At 49.9% G+C, this 17,280-nt stretch overlaps 1 protein-coding gene across 10 annotated transcripts in view; it reads right to left on the minus strand.

Moving 5' to 3' along the window:
- MTSS1 (MTSS I-BAR domain containing 1) overlaps nt 1-17,280 on the minus strand; it is a 165,978-nt gene that overhangs the window by 37,123 nt on the left and 111,575 nt on the right. For all 10 annotated transcript variants that reach the window (XM_060611275.3, XM_060611271.3, XM_060611269.3 and 7 more), the window contains exon 4: nt 942-1,026. In XM_060611275.3, the coding sequence (XP_060467258.3) occupies nt 942-1,026 (85 nt within the window). The remainder of the gene's footprint in view (nt 1-941; nt 1,027-17,280) is intronic.

Genomic DNA, 17,280 nt, shown 5'->3' on the forward strand with positions numbered 1-17,280 from the left:
TGTCCCCTCATGACTCAAATGTGCAGGCCACAGGCTTGCAAATAAACCCGGGAGACAAGCGTGAGAGGAGGTGCTGCATGGTCTGGGGAGCATCACCCAGGAGCCAGCAGGAGGGAAGGCAGGCAGATGTCATCACCTGCTATCCAGGCACTTTCTGCTGGAAATGTGTAGATGTTTCATAAATTTTCACAAGAACCCTTTAGAGACCACTATCCCCATTTTATAGTAGCTATGATTCCTGCATGATTCCAGCGCCTGAACGGCCAGTCCAGGGCTCAAACCTAGGCCTGGCCATCTCCAAGACCAGGCACTTCCCAGAACATTCTGCCACCTCCCACAGTGGCCCAGCCAGGGCCAGGGTCAGAGGCATCTCACTTGGGCGTATCTGTAAAGCAGAACGCTATCCGTAAAGCAGAATGGTATGAGAGGGGTGAATTCTGCCCATCTTCTTGGAAGAATGCCCCCCTCCCTCCCACTGACTGGAACACGGGTGACTCCACATCCTCGTGCCAGCCGTTGCCATTTCCACCATGCTGGCAGCGCGGGGCGCTCGATCGCTACCGCTGTCCTCCATGGAGGGTGGGCCCACAGCTGCTCCTCCAGGGGTTCCTGCAGGGGGCGGCTGCACCGCTCTTCCACCAGCGGAGGGCGAGCAGAGACACACAGGAGCACAGAGAAGACCCCCAAAGTGGGGTGCAGGATCCACGAGGGCAGGGACCCAGGCAGGCTGGTTGTCCGCCACATTCCCAGCACCCAGGCCAGTGCTGGCATGCAGCGGGCGACCAACGAATACTCGTTCAATGAGCGAGCAGAGCGATGGGCAGTGGGGACTTCGATGCTACGGGGAGATGATTGCTGCTTCGGGTGGGCTGGCGAGTCACTGCCTCCTTAACCTGAAACCAGCAAGGGCACACGCGATCGGGGCAGGATATGCTCCTCACCTCGAAAACTGCCTCAGCTTGGCTTCTATGCTTCTGTGCCTCATGCACATCCTCGTCAGGGCAGAACCGATCTCCCTGGTACCACCTGAAACAGAAACACACGCAAAGTTGAGGGCAGGAGACACACTGGAATCATTGAAATCCTTAAAAAAATTTTTTTTAAGTTTACTTATTTTGAGAGAAACAGTGCCAGTGGGGGGAGGGACAGAGAGAGAGAGAGAGAGAGAGAGAGAGAGAGAGAGAGGGAATCCCAAGCAGGCTCCGCACTGTCAGCACAGAGCCTGATGCGGGGCTCGATCCCACAAATCATGAGATCATGACCTGAGCTGAAACTGAGAGTCAGACGCTTAACCGACTGAGCCACCCAGGTGCCCCAGAATCACTGAACTCTTGAAAAGAGAATGAAATAATTTGAAAACAAGCCATATTTCACCATGTGATAAAACCCAAGCCACTGCTTCTCACCACGCATGTGTGCGCATACACACACACACACACACACACACACACACACACACAGGGTGACACATTTTCCTATAATCACCAAAATAGAAGTTACTTTTACTGTATGCAATGCCCAGTAACATTTTCTATTCTATCTGATTTTCTTTAAATGCTGTGACCCAGAAATTGGTTTTACAACCCACTACTGGATCATGACCTACAATCTGAAAAACACTTCCCAAGGAAAATGATCAAAATAGTATCCTGACTTTCAAGGAAAAGCTGTTGTTTTGTTCTGTTTTCCACTTCTGGCAAAATAACCCTCTTCACGTTATTTAGAACAGCTAACAAGGCTACTCCGGCTAATTGTTTCAAGATACATATTCTAGAATACGAGTAATTCAGAGACTAGCAAGGCCAAAGCAAAACGAAACAAGGGAGCATTTTCTGAGGGGGTTGGGTAGCACTAGTGAAAGGGGGTCCCGCACTGAACAAATGTCAACGTAAGCTGTAATTCAGTTTTATTTTCCCGAAATTCTGGTCACGCCGCTCCCTTCAGGCACACCCTCTTTAAGACTATTTGTGAAGTGCCCTTCCTGCCCCCTCCAAGAAACAATGCCCGAATCAGCACTTACTTGGGCGTGGGGAGCACGTCACATCTACAGATGGGAATTCTGCACCAAGCACTGGAAAAGCTCAATTATAAATGTTATGAAAACATTGGGGCTCATGAAATTGGGGAGGGGGAATGTCACATAAAGCACTATTTTTCACAGACAAGGCCTTCAAGGGAAAGCTGTAGGCATTTATGGTAGGTTTAACGAAGCCAAGTTAACGGGAAAGAAATTCCCTCCTTTATTAGTGCTGGTGATGTTATTATGGTTCGTATCTCCCCCTCTGCCTTCTCTTCTAGAAAGGTCAATGTGCTATTTCAGTTCCTCTTATTTGCCATTTTATTCTGCAAAACTAGCAGGTTTCCAGAACCAAATAAATTAGTGTTAATAGTAATGTGTTCAATATGAATATTTCTATATTTTAGTCTGAAAAGAGAAGTCTTCTAGAACAATTCTCCCACTCCTCTAAAACAGGGTTTCTCAGGGGCGCCTGGGTGCCTCAGTTGGTTAAGTGTCTGACTCTCGGTTTCAGTCAGATCATGATCTCATGATTCGTGGGATCGAGCCCTGCATCAGGCTCTGTGCTGACAGTGCGGAGCCTGATTGGGATTCATTCATTCATTCATTCATTCATTCATTCATTCATTCTCTCTCTCTCAAAATAAGCAAGCTTAAAAAAAAAACCTCACAGGGTTTCTCAGCCTGAAGACTACCCACATGTCAGTCAGATGATTCTTTGTTGGGGGGGGGGGGGGGCTATCCTGTACATTGTAGCATGTTTAGCAGTATCCCTGGCCTTGACCTTCCACAAATCAGTAGCAGCCCCCAATTTTGTGACATCTAGACATGTCTCCAGGCAGTACAGTGTTCCCTGGGAAGCAAAATCCCAGTTGAGAAGAAGCACTGCTGTAAGAGAACCTGAGCAAGACCTAAAGGTCACCGGAGGCTGACTTTTTAAACGGCCGAAAGTCTTGGTAAAATGTTGCCCTTTAGCTGCTGGCACCTGCAGCCACTCTGGAGTTAGAAACCACCTGGGCATCCCCATCTACTGCAGCTCACCATGCTCCACCCGGGAAAACCAGTAGAGGGCGCTGTTTGCATGCGCACTACTTGCCTCCTGGGCTCTCTACAGGTTCTCCTAAGCCTTTATTGCTTATAAGCAGGGACGAGGAACACTTTATCCCCGGGGAAATATCTCCTATTTTTCCTGGGCCTTCATTTGACTCAAAGTTAATAACCCGGCCATGCAAGGAAACCGGCACACTCATTCACTGCTGGAAGGAGTGTAAACGAGTACTTTTCCGGAGGAGAATTTGGCCGCGTCTATCCAGAAAAGCCTTCAAGACAAGTCCCCTGTTTGACCTAGCAAACCTACTTCTAGAAATTTAACCAGAGAAAACAATTAAGGACGAAAGCAAATCCCCACCTATGAGGACAGTCATCGAAATGTTGTTGACGACAAGAAAAACCGGAAGCAAAATCTCATTGTAGGGAGCAGGGCAAATAAAGCATGGAGCACAGACATACCCTGTCATAGCACGTTGTTACCTAAAATGCAGGACGGTGGTGTTTAAGGTCGTGGGAAGGTATGGCATCTGTATAGAGCTTAGGCTGTACCAGGCCCTGGGGTAAGCGCTGTGCACACATGAACTCATTCAATCCTGCAAAATCCTGGTTGTGCTAGTATGATTACCCCCGTTTCCATCAGTGCCTTGTGGAATTTGTCCAGGGTCGCGCTGTCAGTAAGTGGGATTCCAACCCAGACTCAAGCTCCAGAGCCTATGTGTTTAACCACCCAGCACACGGCGTTTACTACAGACCCAGGAAGGTAGGCAGGGGCAGGACGGAGAGCCTAGAATGAATCCCGCTGAATTTACTTAGCGACACGCTATTATGGGTGTTAGGCCCTTAAAGCCCTGCTCTCAAATTCTGGTTCCGGACCCTAGAAATGTCGAACTGGTCCCAGAGGACTGAGCTCCAATCCTTGCTAGGCTAACACTGAGAGCTAAGTGGTGGGCAGCTGCCTCACTGACAACCTATGCCTCAGTTTCCTCAAGATTGATTTCTAGGCTTGGAAATGATCACCTCAAGGTTGGTTCCCTCACCCCATTTCTCTGCTCCATTCTTTCTCTCACCTTCCCAGACATTTTCCATAGACGGCCACCAGTCACGTGTCATCTCCAGGAAAGCCCAATGCTTCCCAGAAACAGCTGACCTACAGTGCGATAACCAGCAGTTTCTAAACATGCTGTCTGTGCTCACCCCCGGACCCTGTGGCACAGGAAACCCTGAGAGGGGAGGAAATAAAAACCGCAAAGAAAACTTCCAAATGGCAGTTGTCTCCGTCCAATTGGCACAGAGCAGATGACATCCTCTGTGGACCCCGGGACCCAGCCGCTGGAGGGACTGCTGATCTAAGCAACATGGGGCACCCTAAAAATAGCTCTATGTGTGGAGGTGCTTAACATCTTATGCTCTTCCTGACCCTGGCTAAAACTTAAAAAAAAAAAAAAATCAGCAAGTTCGAAAGAGCTTTCAGAGGAAACCGGCTGTAGCTACAAAGACAGAGCAGACATGTGGAAGGGCTCTGACTTGACAGTGAGAATATTTATGGAATCAAACGGCTGGGTTGAGACGCTCAGGAGCCTGTGAGTGAGGACAAGCTCTTACTCGTTTCTGTGCTGCCTGTACCCAGCACTGGTGCCGGATGAAGGAACCAACATTTACCATTCTGGGAGCAAATCACCACGCTGGCTCTACCTGGAGGCAGGACCACGGACTGGGTTTGTCTTTTCTTTAATCCATAAATCTTGGTGTGTGTTATAAGTGCACACTATACAATGTCCAACATCAACAGGAGATTCTTCTCTTAGAAAAGATCTACACTGATGCGAGCTCAATCTAAAGAGAGAATGGTATATTCGCTTCCTATTGTTTTTGTAATAAATTACCACAAACTTACTGACTTAAAGCAACACACATTTATAATCTTATAGTTTTAGAAGTCAGAAGTCCAAAATCTGTTTCACTGGGCTAAGATCAAGGCCTTGGGAGGGCTGCAGTCCTTCCAGAGGCTCCAGGGAAGAATCTGTTCCTTGCCTTTTCCAGTTTCTAGGGGCTGCCTGCATCCCTTGGCTTGTGGTCTCTTCTAATATCTTCAAAGCCAGCTACTTAGCATCTTTTGTCTTCTCTGACCTCTGTACTGTTCTCACATCTTCTCGGACACTGATTCTCTCTACCTGCTTCCTATAAGAATCCTTGTGTACACAGACCCAGCTGGAGAATCCAGGATAATCTCCCCGTCTCACGATCCTTAACTGAATCACATCTGCAAAGTCCTTTTGCCTTACACTGTGGTAACATAGTCACAGGCTCCAGGGGCGAAGATGTAGACATCTTTGGGGAGGCATTACCCTGCCTACCAGCACTGCATAAGAGTTGCTCATTTGGAGAGTGCAGAGGGGCAATGCGTGTCTCACCAGAGCCTATGGATTGTCAGCTGGTTAAGTCTGGGCCAATGATCTAATTCCACCCCCACCCCCCACTCCCGGCAGTGGCTGGTCTAGGGATGGGACAAGGAGGAGAGGTTGTCGTAGAAGCCTGTGGGGAAAAGACCCTGATCTGAACATCAACACAACAAAGAGACACCACAGGATGTAAACAGAAGCAGGGTGCCCAGTTACTGCAGTCACCTATCATCATGGCCATGGGGACACCTGCCTCAGGATGAGACCCGTCCTCTGAAACTAACACACACAGCCTGGTCTTCCTCTGGACCCAGAGCTCCTGTTTTGTAAGAGCATACATCTCCTTTTTTTTTTTTTTTTTAATGTTTATTTTTGAGAGACAGTGTGCATGAGCAAGGGAGGGACAGAGAAAGTGGGGGACAGAGGATCCAAAGCGGGCTCTGAGCTAACAGCAGACAGCCTGACATGGGGCTCGAACTCACAAACCTTGATGAGATCACGACCTGAGCCAAAGTCAGACGCTTAACGGACTGAGCCACCCAGGGGCCCCACATCTCCTTATTTTTAAAGCCACTTTGATTTGGTTTTGTTTCTCGCCAGTTGAAAGGAGAAAAGAGCAGGGAGCAAGGGCCTCCCGTGCTTCCCCGTAGCACCAGGAAGCAAGTTGCTGCTGAAAGAAATAACGGTCTCCAGTGGCTGCGGATGTAGATACACTTTATGGCAAAAATCTTAATTCTTTTCCATGTGGCACATGTAAGAGCTTTCTCCTGTAACAAGCAAAGGTTTTTCATAATAAAGTAGCACAAAATCAGTCAGTGATCTAAATTGGATGGTTTGCAAAGGAGCCCAACAGTGGAGAAAAAAGAATAGGGTCCAGAGGCTAGACTAGCAAAGTACGAATGTCGGGGCAGAATACTATGGTTTGCACCTGAAGACACTTAAAAATTCCATAAATGTTTGCTGAGTGGTGCACCAGTTTCCTGGGGCTTCCGTAACCAAGCACCCCAAACCAGCGGGCTTAACACAGCCACAACGTACTGTCCTCACACGTCTAGAGGCCAGGAGTCTGATGGGGCCGTGCTCCCCTGGGAACCTGCAAAGGAGAATCCTTCCTGTCTCTTCCCAGCTTCTGGTGGTCCCAGGCAATTCCTGGCTTGTCAAAGCTTCACTCCCGACTGTGTCTTCATTTTCGAGTGGCGGTCTCCCCTGTGTGTCCGTCTTCACATGAGGCATCTGTGCCTGTGTCTGCATGTGTCTGTGTCCAAATTTCTCTCTTCTTCTAAAGACACCAGCCACACTGGATTAGGGCCCACCCTAATGACCTCACCTGAGCTTGATTACACCTGCAAAGACCTTATGTCCAAATAAGGTCATATTCACAGGTACTGGGGGGGGGGGGGTGGGGCGGGGAGGACTTCAACCTATCTTTCTGGAAGACTCAATGCACCCATAATGGGGATCTACCATGCAGCAAGAATTTTAAAGTGATTCTGAAGAGGACAACAAGGGTCTGACCCTTAAGGGGCCAGCAGACTGTCAGGCAGGGATAGTTACAAAATGAGGCAAAGGAATGCAACCTTTGCAGCATCCCTGTGGGGTTGGTATTTTCATCCCCATTTTATAAATGGAAAAACAAGCTCAGGAGAGTTCGCTAACTTGCTGAGGGCTACAGGGCTGGGAAGCGCAGAGCCAAGATCCAAGCCCCACGTTTACTGATACTGAAAGGCCCTTTCCCACTATGATAAGCTGGAGACATTCCCAACTGAGGACAAAGAGGCACGCTAAAATAACAGAATGCAAACTATTTAATGCCATTTTGGGGACGATAAGGGAAAATAAGGAGCTGCTATCATCCCTCCCCCCCCCCCCCGCAACAAAGTCCTATAGGGCTACACCCTTCAGAACGCAACTGGCCACAGTGGCTTTGCAAAGGCGGGACCATGGTGCACACCCAGTGGCATCGTCCCATCCGCCCACGCTGCCTCATTTGCAGGCGGCTTCCGTCTCCCCACGCAGCAGGGGACTAATGCACAGGCCATGGGGGGTCTACAGCATGCAGGTGGCCAGGGAGGACTGAAAAGCCAGTCTGTCAGGCCCAGCTTCTGCGGCAGAAGGGGGGAGGGGGGAGCAAGATTTAAGAATCGCTCGAGTCGAAGCGCAGGGTGACAATAAGTCACTGTGCGTCCCGGAGGCCCTCTGAGAGCTCATGTTGTTGGGAAGCCTGATTAGTAGTCAGAAAGAACCACTGGACAGGAGGGCTCTCTCTGAAGCCTCTGCAGGAGAGGGCTCAACAGGACAGGGCCCCCCACCTACTGCGGGGTTTGTCGACCCCAACACTGCCTACATCTTGGACCAAATCCTCTGTTGCACGGGGCTGCCCTGAGCACTGCTGGGTGAAACACACCCCAAGTCGTGATGACCAGAAATGTCGCTAGACATTTGCCAGGGTGGGGAGGGGGGGGCAAAATGGCCCCTGTCGAGAACCACCGGCCAAGGGGGAATTGTGACCTTTTCCCATAAGAGGGCTCGCTGACCTTGGTGTGGGGTCTTGAGAAGCCACAGGTGACATATTCAGCCGTACCAGCAGCGGCTAGGAGAGGGGGCTAAGCTCGCCACCCACCCCCGGCTTCCTAAGCACAGAGGCAATAGAAGCCTCCTGTTGATGTGACCAAGAAAATACTCCACTCGCCGTTAAAGAAACATTACTTTCAAAACACACGGCTGACATTCCCCACAAAGTCAACAGGCACTAACTCCCTCCCCTGCAGCCTTAGGGACACATTAATTCCACCAGAGGCAGCTTATGTTCAACTGTAAAAACAGCTATGAAAGGGAGGCGGAAAAGTCCACGTGAGGCAAGACCCCAGGCACAGAAGATCCACCCCGGGTGGAGTTAGGAAGGGCTCCTTTGTGGGACCCACGAGAGCTCAGAGGAACAGGGCGGTGGAGTAAGTGACCTCCGACCGCCCAGCAGCTCGTGACTTCTATCTGGACGCAGGCCAGCAATGCACTGACAGCCCCAAAGCGTCTCTGAAGATGGGTGACACCGCACACCAAACAGGCGTCACAAAACCCTCACTCTGTCCTTGCTGCACCCGGATGCATGAAATTGCTTCCTGCGCCCATCCGGTTAAAGTTTAAAAGATCTAAGATGGGTGGCCGTGTGTGGTTCCCAGGCATATGACCACCAATCACACCAAATGCACCAAACACATCAATTTCAGACTGGAGGTCACCCCTGTGACACATTTTTATCAGGAATTTTTTTCCAAAACGTATCTGCTTTATCCACGCCAAATCTTACCTCTTGTGGTATGTGACCCTGTCCCCTTCCCCCACTGACCTCAGAAGAGTTCTGGGGGCCCAGTCCCAGCTGCATTCCACCCACCCCACGCCACATACCTGACTGACATGTGGCCCCCAAGCAGCCTGCAGGCCCTGGGGCTCCCACAGCCCCACTCTCACTGTGGCCAATCCGGAGTCATGGCACCAGCTCCCTGTCCTCTCCCAGACTAACAGGGGGATCAAGAAGAAAAGCAGTAGAAAGGTTAAGAGAGTTCGGCTTTGAAGTCAAACAATGTGGATTCAAAGCCCAGCTCCCCTCCCGCCCCCCCCCCCCCCCCCCCAGCTCACTAGCTGTGTGACCTCGGGAAGGGTCTAACTTTCTTAGACTCACATGTGGATGACTGTACTCTAACAAACAGCGAGCCCGACTCGTGTTTCAGGTCATCTCTGTTGTGCACATCACACCCGAAGAGCATCACCTGTGATTCAGGGTTTGGGCTTCTTGTGAAACAGTCTGAGTATCCCAGATTTTTATAGTCTTGTCCCCTGATCTTTCACAATTGCCTCATCCATATGTCATCTGATGGCGACATTTCTGTCTAAAAGCAACTTGCTTCTAGCCTATCTTTTAAGCATTCCACTTACTGTGCAGAAATAACCAATCTTGGTTTTTACACTCATATTCCAAAGATTTACCGACCTTATAATTAAATAATTTCATGAGGGTCCGTAACATGTGGATATACAGAAAAAGATCTATCAGCTATGAGCTTACGAAAGGCAGGGGTTGGTATAGTTTATAGAGAAACACGGAGTGCTGGATACATCAATGGGCCAGTTAAGTAGGGCTTTGGTGTGGCAATAGTCAGCCAAGTCCTACAGGAGGGCAGACGCCAGAGGAACTGTGGCCTGACTGGAGCAACCATCCACATCAGTGCACAGCCCTTACTTCTTCCATGTGGAATATCGCCCTTCTCCAAGGAGCTGGCTAATGAGAACATGGAAGGCAAGTTAACAGTACAGAGGGTGGTTTCTGCAAAAGCCCAGATAATTCCTTCTTCCCAAACATCTCAGGAGACCAAAGGCTGGGAAGGAGCAGTTCAGAGGGTCTGCCTTGGAAAGGCTGTACTTATGTTCACATCAGCGAAGTGGTCATTTGATGGTACTCAAAGCTCTAGCTTTGAGAGGTTCATGGTCAGCCGACTGCAGTGTGCCTCAGTCTCTCAGTGTCCCAGGTCTCCAAAACAGGCAGGCAGCTGTCCTTGACTAGCCAGCGTTTGAAGGTGTCCCCAGCCTTACTTCTCTGTTGTTTATTTTTACGTTGCAAAGATCAGGACAGTTGCGTCACTAGCCTCCTTCCAGCAAAGGATGGAAAGGAAAGGTCCTATGGAATCCACTGCTTGGTACCATCATCGGCCACTCAGGGGATCCTTCTGCAGTGGCTCATGGCAGGTTGTGGTATCACAGGCTCAATATACGAGGAAAGAGTGTGTCTGTCCTTTCTCTCAAGCCCCTGCTCTTCAACAGCGCAGAAGTCTTAAAATGTCAGGTGTCTTTCACCTTGATGACCGGCTGGAAGATTGCCCAGGCATTGCATCACAGAACCTGCCTCGGCATGCGTTAGCTGCCACTGTGGCCAGACGGAACAGGGCACGGCTGGGGACACCATCTGCCGCCCTGGGGGACGCCTGGAGGCCAGCACGCGCCACGGCCACCGTGGCTCCACACGCACAGCAGTGCCACACCTGACAAGGAAGCTGGAACCCCACTTCTGCGATCTTGCAGGTGGGTTTCAGGGTTCTTACAAGTCTAAGTGATGGTACCTGGACTCCAGAAGGGAAAGTAAAAGTGTCTCAAAATGGCACCTGAGCGTGAGCCTGAATTCGAGTAAGATTATGCCTGGAAAAGCTCAACCATGATGCCCTGGCTAACAAAGACCACATGCTATCCAAATATCCGGTTCAAGGGGCCACGTCCAAAGGCCACCACTGCCACATGGATGAAAAGATGGGTCTGTAGGGAGCACTCTGGCCCTCCAGGCAGGGGACCAACTGGACCTCAGGAGGAGGTGGGCATACCTGCTGGAGGCTCTAGAAACTGACCTCCAGGCTGGACCCGATGACCCTCCCTCCTCCTTCGAGGGAAAGCATCCCATGGCAGCCAGGATGCTGGAGAAGAGACGGGGCAGCATTCCTGTACTCAACAAACACTGAGGAAATGTCACCGTGGTCCCATCACTGTGCTATGAACAGGGAGACAGCCCCGGCCCTCATTTCACCTACACGTGGAAGCAGAGAATTTTCAGGGTGACCCTTGGGCTGGAAGGTACCTTAGAAAACTCACAAAGCAACACACCAGCAGTTCCCTACCGCTTGGCAGCACACTCTTGCCTTTAATTAACAGAGAAGCTTCTGATGCCCTCTCAGGAGTCCCACACTGGCTGCCCTCCCTCTTGTTTGGGAAACACACCCTTGCCCATCCCTGTGCACTTTTGAGGCGGATGGCTCCTGCCGGGGGCCCCATCCTTTTCATTAAAGGTCAAAGAAGGCCACTCAGGATATTAAGAACAAATTAGCTGCGTTTCTTTTGGCTTCATCAGCATTTTATTTTTATCCTCGGACACAAGAGAAATGGACGACAGGGAGGAGGTGGCATCACCTGATGCCCTACATTTGTTTAACTACAGGGAGGGGAGCGTCAGGGGAGGGGGAGAGAAAAACAACCAGTTCCTATTGTGGTTACCACACAGACCGTTTACCATTTACATCAGCCACGTAAGCTCGCTCCGCTCCGTAGAGACACTTTCAGGCTTCAATCTCACTGAACGGCATCCACACGCCTTATGTTAGCCCTGGCGGTGGTTTCAAGAACCCCCAGCGCTTCTGTATGAGCTACTTGGCTTCTTAGATCACCCAAACGTTCTTGCAACAGATACACGATCTGATTTCAAGGAAATAACGGATGAGAAAGGTGCGTACTGTTTTAAGCAGTGGAAGGATCTGCCCCTTTGTCCTCATGGGGTCCCTTAGGACAAAAGTGAAAAACATAGAAGATTTGTCAAAAATAAACCCTTACAGCTCCCCGCAAAGGAAGCGTAACTTCCCTTTTGCTACAATGGCAATCCTAACAACCCGCTTCCATCTTCACGGAAGAGACAAACACATGGAGTTTCCTGTTTGAAAAACTGGATTGTTCAGCTACTGTATGTGGCTGAGGCAACGGACAATCCAGCTGGTGTTTACGGGACAGCTAATACTGTGCGCTCAGCAAATGCTGGAGAGGGTCAGCGGCACATTTTGGGAAGACACCCTCGTGCCCACGTGCGGGGTGGAAGGCACTGCAAACTGTTATCAGCTGACACTCTTGCAGCCAAGCTCACACTCCCCAGCCTCTCCCACTTCACGACTTTTCAAAAAGCAGAGGAAACAAAACCACACACAGCCCTACCACCATCTGGCGGCTTCAGCAAGCACGAGATTCTGGCAGGCACGGCACTGGCAGCCACAGAGACCAATATTCCTCTTTCTTTGTTGCTGTTTTAAAAGCAAAGCGAGAGTGGTAATATGGAAACACAAACACACGGACCCGCTCACACTCTGGGGAAGACAGAGCAGCAGCAAACGCATTCCGACAGGGATCCTTCCCCACCGTCATTTCAGGTGGAAAGGCACCAGGCTGAAAGACGCCGTGGGGGGGATCACCCAGGAAACGTCTCCGGCCCTCTGCCACCTGCCATTGGTAACGCCCACCACGAGGGTCTGCCTCTGACCCGCGGGCGCAGAGAGGTGCTCCCGCTGGAGGCAGGTGCACGACTCAAGGATGCCAACTCGGGCCAGCAAAGCAGATGTGGGCCGCTGTGTCTTCTTGGCTGGTGAAATTGAACGGTCGGGCAGATAAGATGCTTACAGCCACAGATCTGGGCATTACCTCTCAGGAGGCCTTCAGGGAAGGCCAGATGATTTAGAAGGGGGCCTGATGAACCCTACAGACACAGAACAGGGCAGTTATTCTAGGGATCAGAGAGAGCCTGACACATCCATCTCCTCAAAAGGGATGACACCCCAGAGAGTGAGCCCTTGATGCTGACTCTTGAGCTATGCCCTGGTTCTGCTTCTGCTGGTGACCAGACAGACCCTCCTTGGGACTAACAATTTATGCTTAAAACCTCTGCTATCCAGGGGTGCCTGGGTGGCTCAGTCACTTAAGGGTTCGACTCTTGGTTTCGGCTCAGGTTGTGATCCCAAGGTTTGTGAGTTCAGGCCCCACATGGGGCTCTGCACTGATGGTGCTGAGCCTGCTTGGGATTCTCTCTCTCCTTCTCTCTCTCTACCCCTCCCCCACATGCGTGCTCACACACTCTCTCTCAAAATAAATAAATAAAACTCAAAAAAAAAAAAAAAAAAAAAACCTCTGCTATCCAGAATCAGGCTACCCTCATGGGTTGCTGGCTTAAGAACTATTCTACTCCTTTAAGGGGCTTCTGTACATCCCCGAACTCTGCCAGAATGTGTCAACTTTATCAGCTCTCAGGAAGCAATCTTGCTGCTTTCCAAGTTATTAGGAACAGCTACCATTTTCTGACTGCTTGTAATCTAATAGCACCTGCAAGCACATTGTATCAATTTTTAGAACCTCATTCTACTCCTCATATAGGTATCATTATAAAGTAGGTATTCTTATTCTCATTTTACAGATAAGGGCAAGGAAGCTCAGAGAAGTTAAGTAATTTGCCCAAGGTGCCACAGTAGAGTTCAGGTTTGGGATCCAGGGCTGAGTCTACAGAACTTTTAAACATTCTTCAGGATATCTCACTATTACAAATACATCTCAAAATATTTGACAGATGAGAAATTAGGTGTTCACCATCCCCACCCCCCGCCCCCACTGTTTAACTCCACTCAAATATCTGTTTTATCAGGCAGACTTCACTGTCACCACTTCCTTGTTGGACTATGAACAGGCCCTGGCTTCAGGGTGGACACAGACTCAGCACGTCACCATCTGCTAGCTTCCTTTGGAGGGGGTGCTATTTATTCGTGCAGAGGACCCTGGACCCTTCCTTACTCACTAGGAGTATCTTTCCCAAAATCATCCTTTCAGCTTCTGCCCCATCCCAGGAGGGACCTCTGGAGTAGTTTCATGGTGATGCTATCTTTACTCAGCCAAACAACAGACTTTTTCTTTTCTACTAACATGGTGTCTCATAAAACAGCACAGGATGGGATGTGTGCATATCCCTGGACATAGCAGGTGCTCAGCAAACCTGAGTACGTGGGAAGTGGGAGGAATGCCAAGCTGCGAGTTCCAGGCCTCTAACACTGGCTCTTCCAAATTCTCTTAGCACCCCTCCCTGCTCCCCACTCCTCTCCTGTGCCTGCTGCACACCCCCTCCTACCACTGCGACAGGGAACTAATCAAGAGAAGCTAAGATATAAGATTCTAGAGGAAGAATGGCCACAATCAGCCTAGATTCCACCTGTGGCACACATGCACACAGTCAGACTTCTGGTCACTGACAGGGACTCATCTACTGTCTCATACTCCTCTTCCCCTCCATTTGTATCTCAAGCTGCACCTTCCCCAAATGGTTTTTGGGTGAATGTTTGGATGGCTTCTGATCTATTAGAAACCGGAACACTAACCAGAACAGACAACAGCAGGCTGGCTCGTAACAACCAGAGAAAGCAGGTATAGGGCTCAGGCGGGCAAGAGAGCAGCACCATGATGCAACCCAAGCATCCTCAGGGCCCTATAGGCCCCCAGCCTGCTGTTCAACGCAAGGGCATAAACTGGTTTTAGGGTCTAGTTCCCCAGCTGAGTCTCAAGGTCAACAGTAGCGATGTGAACCCAAAACTATTTTCAGTTATTTCTAGGTCTCCTTACTGCTCCGGCCCAATTTTCATTAAAGCAAGATACAACTCTAGCATCCTAATGACCCTCTGAGGCTGACCTAACTGGCCTGCATGATATGCCCCTGAGAGCCGGTCACGGGATGGGATGTGAACTTTCTACTCGATGATCAGAGCTACTCTTGTCCTTCTTCCTGCTCTGTTCTCCTGTGTCCTTCTCTTCCCCAGTTCTTCTAACAGAGCACAAATACTTCCTGAGGACAATAACTATTCGTGAGTGGTTTAAACCTAACTGTTGCCCAGTCATCAAACAAACCCAACAGGAAGTTGCCAGAAAGCACGGGACTGACCCTGTGTTCTGAGGGGGACTGCAGGAATCAGGGTAACACAGGGGCTTTCCCTGCTTCGTCAAGTTCACTGCCTGACCGCAGAGGACTAGCTGGGTTTGGTTTAGTGCCACTGCACTGTGTATGTTCCGGTTGCCAACAGCTGTTCCTTCAGTGGGCTCTTGTGTTCCTTTCCTCTTCCCTGGGGAATGATTAGGGGCATGATTCTTAACCCTTAAGGTCTAGGCAAAAAGCAATTTCCTTGTCTTTTCACACAGGTGGGGAGGGGAAGCAAATGGGTTTTACCTTCTGGGATAATTCCAACTGCCTGTTAATGATGCCTGGAACACTGAGTTAAGAAGGATTCTGAGGCTGGATCTGGACTTGAAGGAAAAGAGGGTGCCTAGATCAGCTAGCAATGTCTGCCATGCATGCCTTGTATTTGCTACTCTGGCCCTAAAATCTCACAGGAACTAGAGCAGTAATTTTTCAAACTTTCATGTGATCACGCAGGGATTTTGCTAAAGTGCCTATTGTGACTCAGAAGGTCTGGAGTGGACCTGAGATTCTGTATTTCTAGCCAGCTCCCAGGTAAGGCCAACTTGCTGCCAGACCAGCAGCTACACTATGGGTCGAGGGTCGTGCACTAGCCAATATACCTTTCCCAAACTCCCTGAGAATCCACCACCACAGGGATCCCCCACCCCCGCAGGCAAAACGTAGGTGGGCCAGATGTCCTAGACTTGGGAGGAGGGACACAGGGGATGCCATACCCCCACAGGACACTGGGGCCTGCTGTTGGGACAGCCTCCTGCTGGTGAAGCTTCCTCACCCCTCACCAGAGGTTCCCCTGCCAACACACGGAACTGCAAATCTGGGTCCAGAGAGAAAAAGAGAGCTCAGGAGCATTCGACAACAGGTGAGGGCAAAGCGGCTGGACACAAGCTAAGTGCGGGTCACAAAGGGGTCCTTGATTCCCACTGGCCTCCACGTCCCCCCATGCCTAGGACATTAACTAGCCTTCAGAGTGACTCAGTATAAAAAAGTGGGCACGGGGGGTGCTTGGGTGGCTCAGTCGGTTGAGTGTCCAACTTCAGCTCAGGTCATGACCTGACAGTTCAAGAGATGGAGCTCTGTATCGGGTTTGCTGCTGCCAGCACAGAGCACGCTTCGGATCCTCTGTCCCCCTCTGTCTCTGCCCCTCCCCGACTCATCCTCCCCTCCCCTTTCTCTCTCAAAAATAAACAAACATTAAAAGAAGAAAAAAGCATGGAGTAAGCTTTCCCCTCTGCCTTATGGAGGATTAGTACCTCATAGGGCTCCAGTACATGCAGTTAAGGAGGGGACAATGGAGGAAGGGAGACCAAGGGAAACTAAGGGGACCAGACGTTGCTAGCTCACCTGCCTCTTTCCTACACTGTGATGCGTTACCACACCGGTAACGCCGCCCTGGGCTTCCTACTTCCTGGGCCTGGGTCCCCCACTCCTCACGGACAGCAACAGCGTCCCAGCCAGCTCTGAATTCCCAGAGTCGGGCAAGATGTGTGGCCCAGAATAAAGGCTCCAGAGATATTTGCAGATAAAGGAAACCAAAACAGAAATAATTTTTTTTTTAATTGGACAATAACTCATCCTGAAACGTAACGCAGATACTCCCAGCATGTGGGTAGCTGGGTTACATCTGAGCTCCCAGGAGGGGGCAATGAACAGTTCTTTATCAGAGTTACACTCAATCGTGGGTCCTGGCTGTCCCACGGTGTGAAAACAAAAGAGGCGGGAGTTCTGACCCCTGTGAGCTCTGGGAGGCCTACCTGGCTTGAGGTTCAAGATCATTTAGTGAAAGGCTATATCTAGATGCTAATCTAATAAAGAATATTTAGATCAAAGCTCGGCTGTTTTGCCTGTGCAAGTAAAATTACAGGGGTACCTACTATGTGCACGGCATTATGGAACAATGGAGTCTTCTACCATGTAGGAAAGTGCACAAAAGAAAAAAAACAGGGCAAAATCAAGAGGAGTATTTTTATTAGCCTTTTTAGACAGGGGACTGATACGGCCCTCGGAAGTCCCCATCAGGATGGAACAGGGCCCATTAAAATGTTCACCATATTCAGAACATATTTTTTTTTTTTTTAGAAGATAATTACTAACAGTCTCAGGAAGCTTCAGATCCCCTTACATGCTATTAGAAAAGCCTTTGCAGGCGCAGCTCTGTTGCCATGACAACGATCACTTGGCTGAGGTATAAAGAAGGACGAGGGATCCACCAAATGGTATTCTCAACAGTAAGCCCAGAGGTTTCTTAAAGCCACTTTCTAAAGAAGCTTCAGCATCTAGAGGTTAGAGAATGTTAC

This window comes from Panthera onca, chromosome F2, assembly GCF_046562875.1.
Source record: "Panthera onca isolate mPanOnc1 chromosome F2, mPanOnc1 haplotype 2, whole genome shotgun sequence".
Classification (NCBI taxonomy): Eukaryota; Metazoa; Chordata; class Mammalia; order Carnivora; family Felidae; genus Panthera; species Panthera onca.